Source organism: Scyliorhinus torazame, chromosome X (assembly GCF_047496885.1).
Source record: "Scyliorhinus torazame isolate Kashiwa2021f chromosome X, sScyTor2.1, whole genome shotgun sequence".
Taxonomy (NCBI): Eukaryota; Metazoa; Chordata; class Chondrichthyes; order Carcharhiniformes; family Scyliorhinidae; genus Scyliorhinus; species Scyliorhinus torazame.
In genome coordinates this window covers 34,766,614-34,788,655 of record NC_092738.1, presented here as the reverse complement: position 1 = coordinate 34,788,655, position 22,042 = coordinate 34,766,614, and the positions used below count along the sequence as shown (strand labels likewise).

The 22,042-nt window shown below is 44.7% G+C and overlaps 1 protein-coding gene across 2 annotated transcripts in view; it reads right to left on the bottom strand.

Moving 5' to 3' along the window:
- The window catches only part of col2a1a (collagen, type II, alpha 1a), a 106,157-nt gene that overhangs the window by 3,094 nt on the left and 81,021 nt on the right, over positions 1 to 22,042 (bottom strand). For both annotated transcript variants that reach the window (XM_072494048.1, XM_072494047.1), the window contains 11 exons: positions 21,466 to 21,519; positions 20,213 to 20,374; positions 19,955 to 20,062; positions 11,138 to 11,245; positions 10,994 to 11,047; positions 7,340 to 7,447; positions 7,035 to 7,088; positions 5,640 to 5,747; positions 3,458 to 3,511; positions 1,353 to 1,460; positions 759 to 1,047 (listed from right to left, as the gene is read on the bottom strand). In XM_072494048.1, the coding sequence (XP_072350149.1) occupies positions 759 to 1,047; positions 1,353 to 1,460; positions 3,458 to 3,511; positions 5,640 to 5,747; positions 7,035 to 7,088; positions 7,340 to 7,447; positions 10,994 to 11,047; positions 11,138 to 11,245; positions 19,955 to 20,062; positions 20,213 to 20,374; positions 21,466 to 21,519 (1,207 nt within the window). The remainder of the gene's footprint in view (positions 1 to 758; positions 1,048 to 1,352; positions 1,461 to 3,457; positions 3,512 to 5,639; positions 5,748 to 7,034; positions 7,089 to 7,339; positions 7,448 to 10,993; positions 11,048 to 11,137; positions 11,246 to 19,954; positions 20,063 to 20,212; positions 20,375 to 21,465; positions 21,520 to 22,042) is intronic.

Here is a 22,042-nt window from a genome sequence, read left to right as displayed (position 1 = left end):
TCCCTGTAACCCAATTTTGGATATTTGAAATGTGGTGCCATTGATTTGTGAAGGTGTGTTAGTTTGCTATATCCAACAAGTAAAGATAGATTTGAAAATAAAAATAGATGGCAGGATTTATGAGGGTGGGGGGGTGAAAGGTGAGGGTCCTGAAAAGGGGGTAGGTGAAAGAGGGGGTTGGGAGGCCTGCAAAGGGGGGCCCTCAGCGACCCCATAGCAGGGTGTCCTCACTTGGAGGGAGGGGGCAGTGCTCATGTCTGTGGGTGGTGACATTACCCGTGGGTGGGGGACCCTCACGCTCAGAGATCGGGGCAGCCTTTCAAAATGGCGGCCCGATCTTGAGGAACTGGTCTGGCCAGCGGGTTCAGCTCCCCAGTGATGAAAAAAAATTCTAAGTGGGCTTGACTGAGGAGAAACTCCCCAAGGCCCAAAAAATGAATCGTTGTGTGGATCTCACCCAAAAGGCCGGTGAGAAACATCCTGCCAAACTGGCCCAAGATGACACTTGGGGCGGGATTCTCCGGCCGCGCCCGCCCGGCGACAGGAAATTGCCGCCCGAGATCAATGGACTTTTACATGGTCCGTGTCCGGCCTGTGGCGCTCTTGCAGCCGGCGGAGCAAAAGAATCCAGCCCTTAGAAATTCTTTGCTTGAATTGTCCCCGAATTCTAAATGTGACAGCCACTAAATTTACCCTCCCTTTACCGTGAGTGCTATATTTTAGGCCAATGTGTCATTTTGACCCTTACGGGTACCTACCGCTCTTCCAGTCTGAGTGACAAAGTTTCAGGTCTCGGCAGGTACGGGATGGGTTTTTCTTGCTTCCTTCTGGGCTACGGATATTTTCAATCTGGTTGTTGAGGGATTTCAGAGTGGCATCAACCTCGGCATCATGTTGACGAAGGAATGGAGCAGCCTGGTCAGCCCGGAAGTATCGGAGTGGATCAGGAGCTTTCTCAGGTTGTGATAGACCAGCGAAGGCAGACATATCGATGCCAGGGCCTGGAGGGCCAGGAGGACCGGGAGGACCGGAGTTACCAGGAGGACCCTGTTGGGAAATATCCATAGTAACATTAGAACTTCTGACACACTAACTTCAGGGAAGCGATGATATCCACAGTTATGGGAAAGAATCGTCTAGAGAAAGAGATAGTGGGATGAGTCTTGATTTAAACAGTGAGGAAGTGTTATCTCAATTGACTCCTCATATTAAGAGCTTGCTGGTTGTCTGTTACTTACAACAGGTTGTATAGGTATATGTTAGGCATTTGTTAGGCAAAATGATGTTACAGTGACTTCAATCAAAGGACAATATGCTGAACACAAAGAGTGGATAGATGACATGATACTCACAGATGGGCCAGTTTCACCAGAACGACCACGTGGGCCAGGTGGACCGATGGGACCAGTCAGACCATTAGCACCATCCTTACCAGATGGCCCAACAGGACCGGGAGGACCCTGAAATAGAGAGTAGCAAATACAGTTAGAAACTAGCTGTTAACAGTAATGCTTTGATCCTTTGTTAACCAACAGCAACATTCTTCATCGTTAAAAAATATAAATACTTCTTAAAGGGAGTGAAGACCTAAAAAATGAACCTTATTTATTTATATTTGTTCTGAGCATGTGGGTGATACTGGCAAGGCTGAATTTATTGGCTAACCTTAGTTGCCGCTGTGGGCACCTTTATAATTGAATAGTTTCCTAGGCTACTTCAGAGAAAATGGAGTCGTATGAGATTGGAGACATGTAGAGGGCAGGTCAGATAGGGCTGGTATCATCCCTTCCTGAATCATCCAGATAGATTTTTAAAAACAATTCGGCAATTTCCACAGTCATTTTTCTTGATATCAAGCCACAGGTGTCCAGATTTATTGAACTGAGTTTCAGAACTTGTTTTTGTGGGATCGGAACTCATGACCTCCATATTGCTATTCCGGAACCAACCATAATACTAGGCTGCAATGCCCATTCAATCATATAATTAAATACAACCTCCGATTTTAATCTGAAAAGAGCTGTAAGTTTCAGAGAAGCATTTGTTTTGTGGAGTTCAAAGAGAGAGAAGATTTGTAATCATAGGAGCTTTTGCAGCACAGAAAGAGGTCACTTTGCTCAACGTGTCTGCGTCAGCTGAAAAACGAGCCACCCAGCCTAACCTCACTTTCCAGAATTCAGTCTATAACTCTGCAGGTCACAGTACTTGAGATCCATATCCAGACACCTTTTCAATGAGTTAAGGGTTTCTGCCTTCATCACCCTTTCATGTAGTGAGTTCCAGACCCCCCACAACCCTCTATATGAAAATATTTTCCTCATCTCCCCTCTAATCTTTCTACCAATCATTTTAAATCTATGCCTCCTGGTTACTGACGTCTCTGCTAAGGTAAATAGACCTTTCCCATCCACTCTATCCAGCCCCTCACAATGTTGTACCTCCTCAATCAAATCTGCCCTCAGCCTCCTCTATTCCAAGGAGAACAACTCCAGCCTCTCCAATCTTTCCTCATTGCTGTGATTGCCCAGTCCTGGGTGGCAACATCCTGGTAAATCTCCTCTGTACCCCTCCAGAGCAATTACATCCTTTCTGTAATGAGGTGATCAGAATGGCACACAGTACTCAAGTTGTGGCCTAACTCGTGTTTTATACAATTCCAGCATTACCTCCCTGCTCTTATATTCTATAACTCGGCTAATAAATGAAAGGATTCCATATGCCTTCTTGATCATCTTACCAACCTGTCCTGCTACCTTCAGAGATCTATGGACATTCACTCCAAGGTCCCTCACTTCCTCCACACCTCTCTGTATTTTCCCATTTATTGTGAAATCCTTCGCCTTGTTTAACCTCCCAAAATGCATCACCTCACAAGTTTCTGGGTTCAATTCCATTTTCTGCCCACCTGACCAGTCCATTGATATCTTCCTGCAGTTCACAGCAATCTTCCTTGTCAACAACGCAGCCAATTTCTGTGTCGTCTGCAAACTCCTTGATCATTCCCCTATCTTTAATATGTACCACAAAAAGCAAGGGCCTAGTACTGAACCCTGGAGAACCCTACTGGGACCAGCCTTCCAGTCACAAAAACACCTGTCAACAATTATTCCTTGTTTCCTGTCATTGAGCGAATGTTCTATTCAGCTTGTTACATTCCCCTGGATCCCATTGGCTTTTATTTTTTAACCAGTCTGCCATGTAGTACCTTGTCAAAACCTTTGCTGAAATCCATGTGGACCGCATCAACTGCACTACCCTCATCGATCCTCCTTATTCCTTCCTCAAAAAATTCAATCAAATTCGTCAGACACAATCTTCCCCTAACAAATCCATGCTGACTGGCCTTGATTCATCCATTTCATTATAAGTGACATTTAATAATTTGCCCATTACTGAGGTCAGGATGTAATGGTGTTATTTAGAGGGCATCATCATTAAGATTACAGGTAATACTTACTCTAGGGCCAGCAGGGCCGGCAGCACCAACAGCACCTTGATCACCAGAAGGACCCTGGGAAAGAAAGAAATTTTATATATTCACATTGAATTTGCAACAATGGGATGAACTACATAAAATGACGAATGTTAGATCCACAGCAAGCCATGCTTTGATATGAGACCAGAGCCCCAATGTTCCTACTTTTTAGGGACACAAATGTATGCAATCGAAATGGACAGGAATAGGAATTTGGGCCTTGATCCGATTATGTAAGGTCTCCACCCCTTTTCTCTGTGTTTACAATGGGGGTAAGGACAGACCAAGAAACCAACGGGGTCAAGAGACAATTCAATGGGCTGTACTTTACAGTGCTTCACCATTTGCTCCTACTAAATGCTGAAAAGGCCTTGCATCTTCTGGAATACACAAGCACTATATTGCGCAATCTGAAAGCTGCAATGGACCAACCCATTACTCGTGATTGTTTGCTACTTCAAACAGCATAGCGGCACAGTGGTTAGCACTGCTGCCTCTACAGCACCAGGGACCCGGGTTCGATTCCGGCCTCGGGTGACTGTGTGGAGTTTGCACTTTCCGCCCATGTCTCTGGTTTCCTCCCACAGTCCAAAGATGTGCAGGTTAGGGGGATCGGCCATGGGCAGGGTTCCGGGAATAGGGCGGGGAGAGGTAGAGTGCTCTTTTGGAGGATCAGTGCAGACTCAATGGGCCGAATGGCCTCACTCTACACTATGGTGACTGTATGGTATGGAAACCTGCACGAATCTGGATTAATGCTCATTAATTACAAATTAATTCCACTTTAAAATTGTACACTGGTATTTTCAGGCGTAATAAGGAGGACCACACCACTTTACAAATTAAAATAGGTAGATTTTTTTTCATGTGAAACCTTTTAAAAGTCTGATAAATCATGTTTTAAGCATGATTTATCCGACATTTTAAATGTCACTTTTAAAAATGATTTATCTCATCAAAATTGTTGCACCTTTTCAAATTATTTTTAATTTTGTAAGCTTAATTATGTCTACCAAAAATGTGTTTTTCCAATGCCTTTTTTAATGTGATTTTCGAATGCCTTTTTACTACAGCAGCCTTTTCTCTTCGGGTTTTGTGGTGGAGTGACTGGAAGGCCTACTACTGCCTGCCGTATTTCACCATGTTAGACTGTACTGCTTGGTCCCGCTGCAACTCATGCCAGAAGGCACGGTAGCACAGTGGATAGCACAATTGCTTCACAGCTCCAGGGTGCCCGGTTCGATTCCCAGCTTGGGTCTCTGTCTGTGCGGAGTCTGCACGTTCTCCCTGTGTCTGCGTGGGTTTCCTCCGGGTGCTCCGGTTTCCTCCCACAGTCCAAAGATGTGCAGGTTAGGTGGATTGGCCATGCTAAATTGCCCTTAGTGTCCAAATTGGTGGGGTGGGGTGACTGGGTTACGGGGTAGGGTGGGCTTGGGTAGTGTGTTCTTTCCAAGGGCCGGTGCAGACTCGATGGGCCGAATGGTCTCCTTCTGCACTGTAAATTCTATGATTCTATGACGCACATTCAGTGGCGGTGAGATTCTATCTTCCCGCCGCTTGTCAATGGGATTTCCCATTGAAACCACCCCATGCTGCTGGGAAATCTGCAGGTGGGGGTGTGCTGGCAGCGGGGAAAGAGAATCCCACTAACCGGACAATTCCGGCCCTAGTTAAGTTGGTGTGACACTTGCTGCTGAGGCAATAGTTTGCGACTTCAAATCCCACTTCAGCATTTAATCTAGGGTGACGAATGATTTCAGTACTGAGAGAGTGCTGCGTTGCCGCCGATGGATGAAACATTAAATAAAGGTATGCTTGTTGAGGTGGATGTTAATGATCCTGTGTCACGACTGGAATGTGTGCAATGGAATTCTTATGGTGTTCTAATTTAATGACTCACGAAAAACAGATTTTATAGTTATTCTTTCATATATGGGATTTTGCTGAGTGCAATTCTGTTGCCTCATTTGACTGAATTACAACAATAACTAAATAATTCGCTGGATGCAAAGTCTTTTATAGTGTTCTCAACACATGATGAGGTGCAATGTGAATGCAAATCCTTGGATCTTTACAAAGAAGGTTGGTTAGATTGCATGCAAGAGTTCATAAAAAGTGAAAAGAATCCGAATGCAATGTGTTGTTTGTGTTGAAAAATACTCACAGGAGGACCAGGTAAACCTTGCAGACCAGTGAAGCCTCTGTGACCTTTCTGTCCTCTTTCACCTGTCTCGCCAGCTTCACCCTTATCACCACGAGGACCTTGAGGACCCTGAAGAAAGAATTAATGTAAGAGGTTCAAGCTTATCAAATCGCGCTGATTTGGAATGAGACTCATAGTTTGCATTAAAAATGTAGCAATTTTTACAAAAGGAAATGATCCTGAAATGACAATATCAGTGTATACATTTCACATGGTAAATTAAAATTCCATTGGACATTAAATTACATTGCAGTATCATTTCAAATGGACGTGGACAGTCATTCTGATCATATTCCTGATGCCAGCAGTTCTGGTTAAAAATGAGCAAAGTGCTTGGATCATTGTAGGACTGCGTGTAGGGACTTATCAGCACCAGGAGTGGCTCAGCAATTTTACCTGATTGGCTTCCTCCAGGATGGGCTCCCAATATGACCGCCCCAATCAGAGGGTCAGGAGGTCGAGATCATCAGCACCCAAACCACGAGAGGTGGGCATTGCTAATTCAGCTCAGAGATCGAGGAGGCGCAGAGGTAAGTCAAAAAATTAAAATCAGAGGGGCCACGCAAGCAGCTCCCTCTGGATGGCCCACTGGGACTGTGGAGCTAGCCCTGCGTGCCCAAGGCTCCCTCTTTGGGGCATGGAGCCCCCTGCCAAAGAGAGGCCACCTCCATCAGCAGCCCCGTCACAAGGCCCAGGGGCCTTCCCGTCACTGACACAATACCGACAGGCCTGAAATCGTGTCCTTAAACGTTTAAGTCGGCTGCCCGACTCTCCAGGCAACCACTCCACAGCTGTTGTCACCACTGGCAGCTGACCCCAAGTGGTGGGACTGAATTGGGGAGCCACCTCAATATAGCTCCCCACTATTTTCCCAAACCAACCCCCACATGCCCACCACCTCTCAGCCCACCACCTTGGGGGCCATGAAAATCGTGACCTTAATCCTGCAATGTTTAGCAATCTCAGCTGTTTCATATGTGATCACAGAATGGTTACAGCACAGAAGGAGGCCACTTGGCTGTTTGTGTCTGCACTGGCTTGCAGAGGCATGTAGATCTTAACACAATAAATTTCTCTTTTCTCTGACAGCTTACATATTTAATCTAACATTTTGTGCTGGATTCTCCGCTTCCCCAGCCGTGTGTTCCGCGGCTGCGTGCTATTCGCTGGCAGGATTCTCCCTTCCCGCCACTTGTCAATGGGATTTCCCATTGAGGCCACCCCATACCGTCGGGAAAGCTGTTGCGCTGTTGGCAGAGAATCCCAACGGCCAGAGAATTCTGACCTTCATCCAAATTAATTGAAAAAGTCCCACATGATAATGTTTCGCAAGGTTAAATTATAAAGATTACTTACAGGCATACCACGGGCACCAGCAGGACCAGAAGGACCCATTGGACCTTGAGCACCCTACAACAAAGGAATATAACTTTATTAACTCAGTAATAAAACACAAACAGGATGACTGGTCTGCACAAAGATTGCCACTGATCAAATTTACTTTATGTTGGACCCTTTGAAAAAATGTAGGAAGCTAAACGTAAAGAATTTAACAATTGAATTTTTAAAAATCTGACTCATGTGGCTGATGTTACATATTTATCATTTGCCAGCTATTGGAAATTAAACAATGTCAATGTTCTAAAGACACTGATACTTACAGGTTCGCCTCTATTTCCTTGTTTGCCAGTCGGGCCTACAGGCCCTGGAGCGCCAGGTCCACCAGGAGAGCCAGGAGCACCTGCAGGCCCAGTTTGACCTCGGTCACCCTGTTAGGAAGAAGAAAGCTATCATCAGCCAATCACTGATCTCCAGAGGACTAAAATCTTTTTCAATAGACAAATTAGCTTTCACTATTTCATAGTCAGTTTATTTGGAGCATGAACTGTATTACCACAAGGAATGGTTGAAGTAGAGATCCCTTTTGAAGCAATAAGTATATAAACATTTGAAGCAGGAAAAGATACAAAACAATTGGGAGAAAGTGGGGCAGTGAAATTAGTTTTGGATTGCTCTGGCAAATCCGAAGCCACCAGCAACACCATCGGCCAATATGTGGGAGGTTTTGATCTTGTGGTAGTGTTACTGGACTCGTAATCCAAAGGCCCTGGCTAATACTTTGGGGCCATGGGTTCAAATCCCCCCAAGGCAGCTGGTAGAACTTAAATTAAATTAATAAATCTGGAATATAAAGCTATTCTTGAAAGGCAGGAATATGGGATTGAAGTTACAAGCAGATTAGCCATGATCTTACTAAATGGCGGAGCAGGCTTGAGTGGACAATCTTGCCCCGAACTTATATGTTCGTCGGTCAAATGGCTTCCTGCAATGCTACAAACTTTTGACAGGGTAAGTAAGATCCACAAGGATTCAAGATAGATGCTAAAAGCTTGAAAAGGTTCCTTTAAATCAAATAACGACTTTGACTATCGTATAACACAATTATACTTTACATATTGAACGATTCTTTGGAATTCTCTACCTCATCGAGAGCTGTGGAACCTCAGTCATTGAGTATATTTAGGGGAGGCGGATGTATAGTGGTATTGTCACTGGACTAGTAACCCCGAGACCCAGGGTAACGCTCTGGGGACCCGGGTTCAATCCCGCCAGGGCAGATGATGATATTTGAATTCAATAAAAATCTGGAATTAAAAGTCTAATGATGACCATTGTCGCTTCTCGTAAAAACCCATCTGGTTCACTAATGTCCTTCAGTGAAGGAAATCTGCCGTCCTTACCCGGTCTGGCCTACATGTGACTCCAGACCTAGCTGAGCAAGTCACTCAGTTCAAGGGCAATTAGGGGCGGCCAATAAATGCTGGCCCTGCCAGCGAAGCCCACATCCCTTCAAGGAATTTTTAAAATTCAAGACGAGAGTGATAGATTTCTACATATTAAGGGACATGGGGATTGTGCAGGAAAATGGTGCTGAAGTAGACCAGCTATGATCTCATTGAATGGGATGTGTGCACTACCCCAGCTCCTCTTGCTTCTGATCTTTAATGCTCTTCATTTTGATTCAATGTTTTTCAGTCCAAGTTACAATCAATGGCCTGAGTGATGACTCATGACATATAGCACTAACACCCCCAGTCCATTTACTGACAGCTGAATGAAATAAATGAAAATCGCTTATTGTCACAAGTAGACTTCAAATGAAGTTACTGTGAAAAGCCCCTAGTCGCCACATTCCGGCGCCTGTTCGGGGAGGCTGGTACAGGAATTGAACCGTGCTGCTGGCCTGCCTGGGTCTGCTTTAAAAGCCAGCTCTTTAGCCCTGTGCTAAACCAGCCCCTATAATAATCGCTTATTGTCACGAGTAGGCTTCAATGAAGTTACTGTGAAAAGCCCCTAGTCACCACATTCCGGCGCCTGTTCAGGGAGGCTGGTACGGGAATTGAACCGTGCTGCTGGCCTGCCTGGGTCTGCTTTAAAAGCCAGCTCTTTAGCCCTGTGCTAAACCAGCCCCTATAATAATCGCTTATTGTCACGAGTAGGCTTCAATGAAGTTACTGTGAAAAGCCCCTAGTCGCCACATTCCGGCGCCTGTTCGGGGAGGCCGGTACGGGAATTGAACCCGCGCTGCTGCCTTGTTCTGCATTACAAGCCAGCTGTTTAGCCCACTGTGCTAAACCAGCCCTTAAACCAGCTGTGGTTTAGTATTAAAAAAATGATTAATTATTGGGTTGTAAATAGGTATTGCAGAATGTAGTGAAGCTGTGATGTTTAAAAATGTTTTGGAAAGGCTAATAAAATGACAGCATGCAGAATGTTCCAAAAGGAAGCCATGACCATTGAACACCTTTTATAAATAAAATTCACGGACAGAGGAAAAGGAGGAAATCATTTGGTCCAGTGAACAATTTTGTAACTATGGCTGTTCTGTTTCTGCCTGGCCGTGACAGTGTCTATCAAGCAACTATCTGCTAGGAGTACATGGAGACCCCCTTCTCTGTCTGACACCAGTAATCACTGAACACATTCCAAGCAATCCAATTGGCATTGGTAATAGCTGGGAAAATCATCCCTCCCCGGAACTAGTAAAAACTGGACATGTGACACCGGTGATACCTGGGAAAAATATATCGCTGGAACAGGTTAAAACTGGATATATGCTCAACCCACCCAACCCTCTCTCTGGCACAGGTGCACAGCCCTCTCTGCCTGACAAATTTTTGACGTGCACAAAATCTCTTTTATGCATGATGTTGACACATGGAATTCCACCTCTATGAATGCAGTACTGGCTCTATGTTGGGATTAATGGACCCTCCCCACCTTGCTATTGTTGACATTGCCTGGGTACAAGCATCTTCTGTGTGTGAACCTCTCCCTTGGTATGTCACTGACTTTATACAGATACATTTATAAAAGTGAACTCAACACATATCACAATTCAACTCAATGAACTGAAACACAAAGTAAAGAATATGAAAAAAAAATGTCAACATTGTTCTTCCGAATAATTGTGACAATGTTGACTGATGTTTGGATTAATTAAGGAATAAACCATTTATTTAGCTGTTACAGTTAATTTAGTCTAATCTTTATTTGTCCGCCTAATTTGGTATGGAACCTAGCTAATTATCTGTTTGGACAGATTTTACCCACTGTCTAATCATTTTTATATTTTAATAAAGTGACTGATTGCAATGTTTGGTAACTGGAATCCTTTAACCTCTCAAATTCACACTTTTTCAGTGTCGGAGTTCCACATGCACTTGCTTTTTTCTTTGACTGGAGGAAGCGAGGATGAGGCTAATCCAAATCCAGGGAGTGGGATTCTCCCTCCCGCCAGTCCCGTTTTCCGGCGCGATGCGCGCCCCCGTCGGCAGCGGGATTCTTCGTTCCAGCAGCCGGCCAATGGGGCTTCCCATTGTGGGTCACCCCACGCCGTCGGGAAACGCGGGGCCGTGGCTGCGCTGCCGGTGGGACGAGAATCTGCAGACAGAGAATCCCGCAGCCTATGTCTGCCCTGTTCCCATATCCCTGTACTTCCTTTAATTTCAGCCACCTATCACGTTGACATGATGGTCCCATCTTCAATCATTAATTGTGGTGATTGGAGCAGTTTCAGTTCCTACCAAATATGGGTTCACTGAACTGTGGGTCAGGGGTCTTCTGAAACTTGCAGGCAGGTTAGTAGGACAGAGAGAGCTTTATTTTGTAACTAACTTAATGATTCTCAGTGAAATGGATTTGTGGCCAGTCTTCTATTTAAGTCTTTGAATTTATTTATGACAAAGTTCAAGGCCATTGTGAAAAAAACTCACTGAATCCTTCGATGTTAATGCACCATTTATTTATCTTACCTTCATGCCAGCTGAACCATCACGGCCAGGGGGACCATCAGCGCCAGGGTTGCCCTGTCAGCAGATATAAGACAGTCAGACTCACAATATACAGGAGACAATATGAAACAGCTCCAGAATTGTAATGCAAAAATATTTACATACCTCACGTCCAGGTTCACCAGAAGGACCAGTAAGACCAGGTGGACCAACTGGGCCAGGTGGGCCTCGGTCACCAGCAGAACCAGGAGCTCCTTGTTTGCCAGGCTCACCCTAGAGGGAAAAGCAAAATGGGAGGTTACATATCAGACGGTCTTTGCATCAATTTTTCAAATATCTTAAGGTTGGAAATGACTGTTGGTGTTACTGTTAACATCCCTGTTCCAGTGGTTGGTCACTTCAGGAGTGCTGTAATAGGAACATTGAGTCCATCTTTCTTGCTGGGATGAAGTGGCTGATCAGTGTTACAGCTCTGAATCGTGTGTAAACCTGGTTGAATCTTACACAGTTGGTCCTTAAATTCTGCTTGCGCCATTTTTCCAAACACTCTGTCAGATCTGTTGCGGAAGAGAGCTACAACTGCAGCTGTTTTGGACAGCCCATTTAAAAAATTAAATTTAAGTGTACCCACTTATTTTTTTCCCAATTAAGGGACAATTTAGCGTGGCCAATCCACCCACCCTGCACATCTTTGGGTTGTGGTGGTGAGTCCCACACAGACACGGGGAGAATGTGCAAACTCCACACGGACAGTGACCCGGGGCCGGGGTCCTTGTTGCCGTGAGGCAGCAGGGCTAACCCACTGTCCCTCGTACGGCACATACGTTGGAATCAGTGCATCACTTGCATTCAATTGGCTGAGGAGGACCAGCAAGACCGCAAGTGACAGTCCTGGATGTAAGATTGCCCAGAAGGTTGACAGTGGCATTGCACAAATACACAACACATTGGGCTATAATCCAGGCACAATGATCTGCAAATAATTAAGCAATGTCGGCATTGGCGGCTGAGGGTAAATTTAGGAGGTATTGATAGAGCAGTGCCATCTCCTCAGTGCTGACTTCTAGGTAGTCACATGGTACATGCCAATGACCAAAGCATACAAAGTCTGTGACTTTTATGTGTTCCAGTCCTTCTAGGTCTGGACTCGGCCAGTTTTCTGACCATTGATGTATCAAGGAGGTGGCAGGTGTATTGTCCAGCAGGTTCCATTATGTCACAACTTTAGCCACAAATGTAGCAATGTGACAAGTCAGCTGAATTCTACTGGATTTCTCAGAGCCCAGGGATCACTATGGTATGCATGGTCCCACCGTTACTTGAAGGGGAAGGAGAGGAAGGATGGTTCCTGGGAGACCAAGAGCATTCTCAGCAAGCAGGATTCATGATATCCAGCAAAGCTGTGAGCACAATTACAGCCAAATAATCATAGAACGTACCACTGGGATCTTAAAGCAGTGTTTCTGGTATCATGACTGATCAGGTGATACCTTACAATACAGGCCTCCCAGGGTCTCAGAAGTAACAATAAACTGCTGACTAACTTTGCTCTGTCAGCCTGTCTCAATTAGTTATGGGCTTAACACCACTCTCGGGCTTGAGCACATGGCCTATGTTAACACTATGTTAACATGGTGCTATTCCAAGAAAAGGGAGTTATCCTGTTACCCTTGCCATTACTTAAGCCTCAACCAACACCACCAAAAGCAGATTAACTGGTCACATATCTCATTTGCCATTTGTGCGATCTTGCTGTGCGCAAACTTGCCGGTCACATTTGCCTGGATATCAATAACGACTGCACTTCAGAAGCAATTTATTGCAAATTAAACACTTGGGACGATGTAAGGTGAGAACTTCAGTGCAGGGTTTTTTTCTCTTTCAGTTTGGAAAGACCATGGAGGAAGAACAGACGTGACAAAAGTTTGAGTGTGAATAAAGAAATGCAGAGCTGGCAGGGAAGACCAGTATACAACCTCCCATCCAAATCGTCTTCCATTGACACACCCCTAAAACCAGCTGCAGTTGCACTTTCCTCTGCAGATCCTCAACTATGATCTATCCTCAACTGAATCCAGGATCCTGTGATATGCTGATTGAAGACAAATAAACAACAATAACAGCTTATATTTATATTGCACTTTTAATACAATGTAGTGTCCCAAAGTGCCTCACGTGAGTTTCATCAAACAAAATATGACACGGAGGCAGCAAAGAAACACATCGAACAATGTACAAATCAAATCCAGTGTTTTTATTCCAACCATTATGCGTTCAGTGAATGTTGTCAGTGCTTGCACTTTGTACCTGTGGATTGGTGTGTGGAGTACAACACCTGCCCGACCTCGTCTCCTCCTCAATCATCCCCTCTAGCGAGTTATCTGGCTGCTGGATTCCATTGTGGGCTTGTCAGGATTGTGGTAGCATGAGACCTTCCATGTTGTAAGAACTCCAGTAGCTTTGCAGATGGCTCGGGCTGTTCCTGTCTATTTTCGGGCACCTCTATCGCCACTTGTGAAGGGATGCCTGATGGTCTGGGTCATCATCAGAGCCAATAATCTGTTTGTTTTTTAACTGCTATCTGCCCCTGGGCAGTGCCTCAACATGTCCACTGATTGTGGGAACAGAACATTTGGTATCTGTAAGGTTTCTGAATCCTTACTCAAAGTTTTCTGTATCCAATCTCCAAGTGTGACAAAAAGAGCACCTTTAAAACTTGAGTTCAAGGTTTCTATCGTGGCAGTGTGAACATTCGTGAGAGATGCTCCACTTTGCCTATGACTTGCACTCTAGAAATTCCACTCCATGGACAACTGCAGTGCAGACAGCCATCCATCCATGACTGCTCAGATCTAGGTAGTGTACTCCTCCACAATCCTTTCAAGACCTTGCAGTGAATGTTCCATGGACACAAGTGGATAATCTGCTAAAACAGCAATGTCTGATTGTAAGCAGGTCCAATGAGATCAAAATCCCGAGGTGTATCAGCAGGGCCAGTAACCATGCTGGACTTTTGATCAGCAAATGCCTAGTCCGCCAACATCATTTTCTCCTCCTCGCCAATGAGTTGTAACTTACCCTGAGACCCCTCCTGAACCTCACCATCTACATCCAATGGGCAGTGTAACTGTTCTTGACGTTTGGTAGAGCATGATTGTGATACAGAGTGCTGTGAGTTGTGGCCTTTCTCGCAAACACTAGCTGTTGCTACACTCTCTTTCTCCACTTCTGTGAAAAGAGAAGACAATGTGTCATTCCATGGTATTATCTGCACTGTTACTTAGGTTGAACATGTAGGTGAATGGCAGTCATTGAACAGGTCAAAATTATATAACATGAATATTATGGTACTAGCCATGAACCTGTCGGAGGCTTCCAGCTTTGTCGTCCCCCATTCCCTCTATACTGTCCCTGCGTAATATTTCCAAAGTGGCGTTCTTGGATAGGGTAGGGGGCTTCTATTGCAGCACTGTTCTCGCTGATTGAAGGCCATCTTGTCCTGCAAGTAGAAGAACAGTATTGATATATTGAATGTACACAGAGTACAGACAATGTCATAAAGCTGTACAGTTTCTGTGACATATTAGATGTTTTTCATTAAATGGGTATAACCCTGCTAGATTCAGTTCTCAACAGTCAATGTCTAAATCCCCTTTTGGAATTGTCAAGTACACACAAATCGGCATAAACACTTCAGAATTACATCTCTCTTGTACATAAATATCCCAATTCATGCTAACCATTCATTGCCCTTGTATCTCAAGGCAGTGCTGCACTGGTTAACCTCTGCATACCAGTTTTTATAGAGAAGCAAGAAAGGATGAGAGGTTTGCCAGGGTTGACTTTTTTTGCATGTCCCCTTATCGCAGGTGCATATTAATATTTATTGACTTACCTTAGCCGAATTCTTGAGATCTGCCATCTTCTTCCTGACACCATTGCCAGGTGCCGTGGGCTCTGGAAACAGCATTTACATGCTCCACGATTTCTTTCCATACCTGCTGACTCAGGTATTTGAGGAGGAACGGCCCTCCATGCAGGCATTTGTTCGCTTATTCCTTTTTTTAAAGCCTTTAGCGCCTGGTTGTCAAAATGGTGCTTCCTGTGCCTTGTACACTCCATTGTCCGAGGAAACTTGCTGTGGAAACAGCTGCATTGGGCTGACATGCGCTATTTCAATGCTTTAAGCAGCTGCTTAGCGCTCAACCCAAACCATCAAAAACAGATTAATTGATCATTCAACTCTTTTGCTGTTTGCTGCCGCATTTATCTGCATAACAACAGTCAGACCATTTTTGGAAGTAAACTGTTGCTTCTTAAGCGCTTTGAGCTGTTTCTGCGAGACATGATACAAACCTCTTTTTTCATTAAGAAATGTGCTGGCAATGATCATTGATGTTCTACTTTCGCTGGATGCTGCATTTTGCGATCATTATAGCGCCTGCTGTCTTGCATCGGAAGCAATTCAGCCAACTCGTGCTTTGCAACCCTTAGAAACCTTTTGCAATGCTCATTTAAACCTTCATCAGTGCAAAAACAGTACTTGCTAGCCTTTAATGTGCAGCTCTTAAAGACCAATAATTATAGCACCTGACCAGTATCTGCTGACTAATGGTGTGGCGAACCAAAGTTTTCTGAAACATTCACCTTGCATTCTAACACAATATATTTTACATTCAAAGGTGCATAATAAACATCAAACTGTTTTTAGAGTTTGAGTCCTGGTGGTTATCTAGAAGACATTAAGCCACTGTAAACCATATTCTAATAACCACCATGGCCCAGTACTCAACATGATCCAGTACACAATATAATCAGTATTCAATGTGATACAACAACCATTGGAATCCAAGGCTCAACATGCTCCAGTGCTCAAATGTGATCCAGACTGCATTAACAAGAAGTAGACAGTGTGGTCCATTGCAAGCTGTGATTCACTACACAGTGTGATCGAGAACACAGGCCATAATGGAATGTACTAGATCATTGACCTTATATGGTGTATTCTACAGGACTGGTCTCTATACTGTATATTGTACAGCCTCCCCGAACAGGTGCCGGAATGTGGCGACTAGGGGCTTTTCACAGTAACTTCATTGAAGCCTACTTGTGACAAGAAGCGATTTTCATTTTCCATTTTCATTACTGGTCTCCATACTGCACATTCTATAGGGAAGGTCTTTATACTGTATATTCTACACCACTGGTTTCTATACTGCAATTTCTATAAGGTTGGTCTCTATACTGTATATTCTGCATCACTGATCTCTATATTGTACATTTTATAGGGTTGGTCTCTATGCTGTATATCCTACATGAATGGCCTCTATACGGTACATTCTATAAGGCTGGTCTCTATACTGTACATTCTAAAGGGCTGGACATTCTACTGTATATCCTACACCACTGGCTGGGTTGTACAGTTCCGCTGGTTTCCGTCTGCATTGTTATTTTCCTACCAGTATGACTGTAGTGGCACAGTGACACAGTGGTTAGAACTGTGGCTTCACAGCGCCAGGGACGCGGGTTCGATTCCCGGCTTGGGTCACTGTCTGTGTGGAGTTTGCACGTTCTCCCCGTGTCTGCGTGGGTTTCCTCCGGGTGCTCCGGTTTCCTCCCACAGTCCAAAGATGCGCAGGTTAGGTGGATTGACCATGCTAAATTGTCCCTCAGTGTTCAAAGATGTACAGGTTAGATGGATTGGCCATGCTAAATTGCCCCTTAGTGTCCAAAGATGTACAGGTTAGATGGATTGGCCATGCTAAATTGTCCCTCAGAGTTCAAAGATGTACAGGTTAGATGGATTGGCCATGATAAATTGTCCCTTAGTGTCCAAAGATGTACAGGTTAGGTGGATTGGCCATGTTAAATTGTCCCTTAGTGTCCAAAGATGTACAGGTTAGATGGATTAGCGATGATAAATTGCCCCTTAAGTGTCCAAAGATGTGCAGGTTAGGTGGATTGGCCATGCTAAATTGTCCCTTAGTGTCCAAAGATGTACAGGTTAGATGGATTAGCGATGATAAATTGCCCCTTAAGTGTCCAAAGATGTGCAGGTTAGGTGGATTGGCCATGCTAAATTGTCCCTTAGTGTCTAAAGATGTGCAGGTTAGGTGGACTGGCCATGCTAAATTGTCCCTCAGTGTCCAAAGATGTGCAGGTTAGGTGGACTGGCCATGATAAATTGCCCCTTAGTGTCCAAAGATGTGCAGGTTAGGTGGATTGGCCGTGATAAATTGTCGCTTAGTGTCCAAAGATGTGCAGGTTAGGTGGATTGGCCATGTTAAATTGTCCCTTAGTGTCCAAAGATGTGCAGGTTAGATGGATTGGCCATGTTAAATTGTCCCTTAGTGTCCAAAGATGTACAGGTTAGGTGGATTGGCCATGTTAAATTGTCCCTTAGTGTCCAAAGATGTACAGGTTAGGTGGATTGGCCATGTTAAATTGTCCCTTAGTGTCCAAAGATGTGCAGGTTAGGTGGATTGGCCGTGTTAAATTGCCCCTTAGTGTCCAAAGATGTGCAGGTTAGGTGGGGTTACGGGAATGGGGTGGGGGTTGGGCGTAGGTGGGGTGCTCTTTCAGAGGGTCAGTGCAGACCCGATGGGCCAAACGGCCTCCTTCTGCATTGTAGGGATTCTGTGGACTGTACATTCTATAGGGTTGGCCTCTATGCTGTACATTAAACATGACGGTTCTCCATACTGTACATTCTGTAGGTCTGATCTCTATACTTTATATTCTACACCACTGGTCTCTGGACTGTGCATTCTATAGGGTGGTTCTCCATAATGTACATTCTACACCACTCGTCTCTATACTGTACATTCTACACCGCTGGTCTCCATAAACATACAACCTATAGGGCTGGTCTCTGTACTGTACATTCTATAGGGAGGCTCTCTATGCTGTACATTCTACACCACTGGGTTCTAAACTGTACATTCTATAAGGTTGGTATCTATACTGTTCATTCTACAGGGATGGGTCCCTACACTATACATTCTACAGGGTTGGTCTCTATACTGCACATTTGACGGGGAGGAGTCTTTGTACTGTACATTCTATAGTGCTGGACTATACTGTACATTCTACAGGGATGATCGACATTCTACACCAGTGGTCTCTATTCTGTACATTCTATTGGGTTGGATCCTACACTGTACATTCTGCAGGGCTGATCTGTATACTGCACATTAAATAGAACTAATCTCCATACTGCACATTATATTGGGTTGGTCTCTATACTGTATGTTATACAAGGCTTATCTTGATACTGTACATTATATACGGTTGGTCTCTATACTGTACATTCTACAGGACTGGTCTCTACACTGTACACTCTATTGGGGTTGTCTCTATACTGTGCATTTTACAGGGCCGGGTCCCTCTACTATACATTCAACAGGGTTGGTCTCTATACTGCACATTCGACAGGGCAAAGTCTCTATACTGTACATTCTATGGGGATGGTTTCTATACTTTACGTTGCATAGGGCTGGGTCTCGATACTGTACATTCTACAGGTCGGGTCTCTATATTGTACATTCCATAGGCCTGTTATCTATACTGTACATTCTGCACCACTGGTCTCTATACTGTAAATTATTATAAAGGGTTGGTCTCTATACTGTACATTATATAGGGCCTATCTCTATACTGTACAATCTACACCACAGTCTTTGTACATTTGATTGGGCTAGACCCTATACTGTATATTTTATCGGGTTTGACTATGTGCTGTGAATTCTCCAGGGCTGGTGTCTATATTGTAGATTTGAGAAGATTGGTCCCTATACAGTATTGGGTTGGTTTGTATATTTTACACTCTACAGCCTCAGTCTTTATACTGTGTACATTTTACAGGGTTGGACACTGTACAGTATATTCTATGGGGACAGACTATTTATTGTGCATTAGGTTAGCTTCTCTACTGTACATTACAGGACTGGTTTCGATATTGTATTTATGCTATAGTTTATCATTATCCTGTCTATATTCAAGAGTGATCTCTATACTGCAGATATTTTAATATATTCTCCAGGCTGCACATACATCTGTGACTAGGGGTCACAGCCTAAGAATAAGGGGTGGGCCATTCAGGACTGAGATGAGGAAGAGCTTCTTCTCCCAGAGAGTTTTGAGCTTGTGGAATTCTCTCCCACAGAAAGCTGTTGGGGTCAGTACGTTGGATATATTTAAGAGGGAGCTGGACGTGGCCCTTGCGGCTAAAGGGATCAAGTTGTACGGAGAGAAAGTGGGAGTGGGATACTGAATTTGCACGATCAGCCATGATCACACTGAATGGTGGTGCAGGCTCGACGGGCCGAATGGCCTACTCCTGCATCTATTTTCTATGTTTCTATTCAGACAGCTCACTGTACAATATATATTGCAGGCCTTTTGTCTGCAATGTTACAAACTGATTTCTGTATTCTGCATATTACAGAATAGATACACTTATATTATATATGACGGAACAGATACCAGTACTGTATTTATTACAGGACTGCTCTGCACGTCATTTGATTTGTTTATACGTTTTAACATTACTCAGTGAATGTCTCGTACTGAAAAGCATAAACTGCATGTTCTATTTTACTTTTATAATGAACTATCCTTTGTGAGCACCAATTAATGCCACCTCGAGTGAATTACCCCCTGGATCTTGCGAGTATGGGCATTGTTGAGTCTGATCGCTTCACCATTACTGAGAGTACAACATGACCCCCTGCTGAGTGAATCACTTCCCTCAGTAAGGTGATGTTATGGGGCGGGATTTACTGATTGCTCACGCCGGCGGGAAATTCCGGCCTCACCACGCTGGCGCACGGGTTTCCCGTTGACGGTGGCGAGTCCGGTAGTTCCCGCTGGTGGGCTTCCGCCACCGGAAAACACACAGCGGGGTGGTCGGTAAATCCCGCCCAGGATGAATTGTACTTAAAGTGAAGAAGTTAGTTTCATGTAATGTCATGCTATACTTACAGAAGGACCAGGGAGACCAGGGAAACCTCTTTCTCCACGCTGACCAGGAAGACCTACAATACCACGCTGTCCAGCCAAACCTTGTGGACCTGAAGGACCATCAGGACCCTACCAGAGAATGAGAAACAGCACTTATTTGCATGAACTTTATACTGTGAAGCAGAAGGTATGAGAACAAAATGAAACAATAAAATCTTTTTAGCAATGAAAAATAAAGAGGCAATAATTACTTCTCAATATCTTTCATTCTATACTTACAGGAGGACCATCTTCACCGGGTTCACCTTTCTCCCCAGAAGCACCAGCTGGCCCTTGAAGACCAGGGTCACCAGCACGTCCAGCTTGACCAGGGTCACCACGCAGACCTTTAGGACCATCTTTACCAGAAGAACCAGGAGGACCCACTGGGCCTGGGTTACCCTGCAGCAAGAGATGCAGTCATTAACAAACTTACCAACAGGAATTTTAGGGATGGATAAAAGGAATCTCGGCTGGGTATTTAATAAAATCCAAAATGATACAAAGTGCCTTTTAATACTGGCCAACAGTTAAGATTCACTGAATTGCTATATAGACACGATTTTAAAATGAGGTCCATTTAATTCAATATTCATTTGCTTTCAGGATTTATATTGTAATGGCAATGAGGCCTCCGTATCCATGTTCCAATTCATAGGCGGCATGGTAACACAGTGGTTAGCACTGTGGCTTCACAGCGCTAGGGTCCCGGGTTCGATTCCCCGCTGGGTCACTGTCTGTGCGGAGTCTGCACGTTCTCCCCGTGTCTGCGTGGGTTTCCTCCGGGTGCTCCGGTTTCCTCCCACAAGTCCCGAAAGACGTGCTGTTAGGTGAATTGGACATTCTGAATTCTCCCTCTGTGACCCGAACAGGCGCCGGAATGTGGCGACGAGGGGATTGTCACAGTAACTTCATTGCAGAGTTAATGTAAGCCTACTTGTGACAATAAAGATTATTATAATACCCCTCACTCTTCCAACCCTCCCGTGCCCAACTCTTCCTGCTTATCCGTTAGAATGCTTGCAGGATAAAGCCTTCCGGACAACCCTACCACCAACCTCCTCCCATCTGGCATATGTCGGCCTTACAGCCTGAGTATCATATCTGTGTGGGTTTGCAATATCTGAATTATATGTGTCTTCAACCCACAGCAAGGGTAGTGTTGGACTGAAGTTTCCATTTCTCATGATGAGCATAGACAGTGAGTCGAGGCTTGTCAGTCGTGGAACGTATCAGCGCCAGGGCTGATCTGTCATCACCCTGATATGCTCACACTCATTTCTCAGCAAAGGACACTGGACTGTGTGCAGGAAGAGAAACGCTGGCTGATTATCTCCATTCCAAACCCAGAGCATTGATATTAATTGTCATGCCCTACTGCTATTGAGTTATTTTCATAAAAATACACATTTCTTTTGTTTTAACCATTGCCCACTTCCCAAGGATACTTTCTTTCCACAGCAACAAAAGGAATAACCCTGAACGTTACTCACATTAGGACCAGGGGGACCAACTCTGCCAGCAGCGCCAGGGAAACCAGTTGCACCCTAAAATGGAGAAAGAAAAGATGACGATGAGATCAGAATGAGAAAATAAGACAAAGGAGCGGAAATGGGCCATTCAGCTCACTGAGCCTGCTCCGTCAGTCAGTGAGATCTTGGGTGGGATTCTCTGGCCTCTGTGTGTTTTTCGGTGGAACGCCATCTGCTGGCGGTGGGATTCTCTATTCCTGTCACTGTCAATGGGATTTCCTATTGATGCCACCCCCACACCGCCAGGAAAATGGCTTCCAGGGGTGCGTTGCTGACGGGACCAGAGAAACCTGCCACCAGCGAACGCCCAGAAAATTCCGGCCTATGACTTATCTGATGTGATAATCCTCAACTCCACTTTCCCGCCTTATCCCCATAATCCTCGATTCCCTCACTGATTACAAATCTGTCGACCTCAGCCTTGAACATACTTACCGAGCCGGCCTCTACAGCTCTCTGCGGGAAAGAATTCCACAGATTCACTCCCCTCTGAGAGAAGAAATTCCTCCTCATCTCTGTCTGAAATGGGTGACCCCCC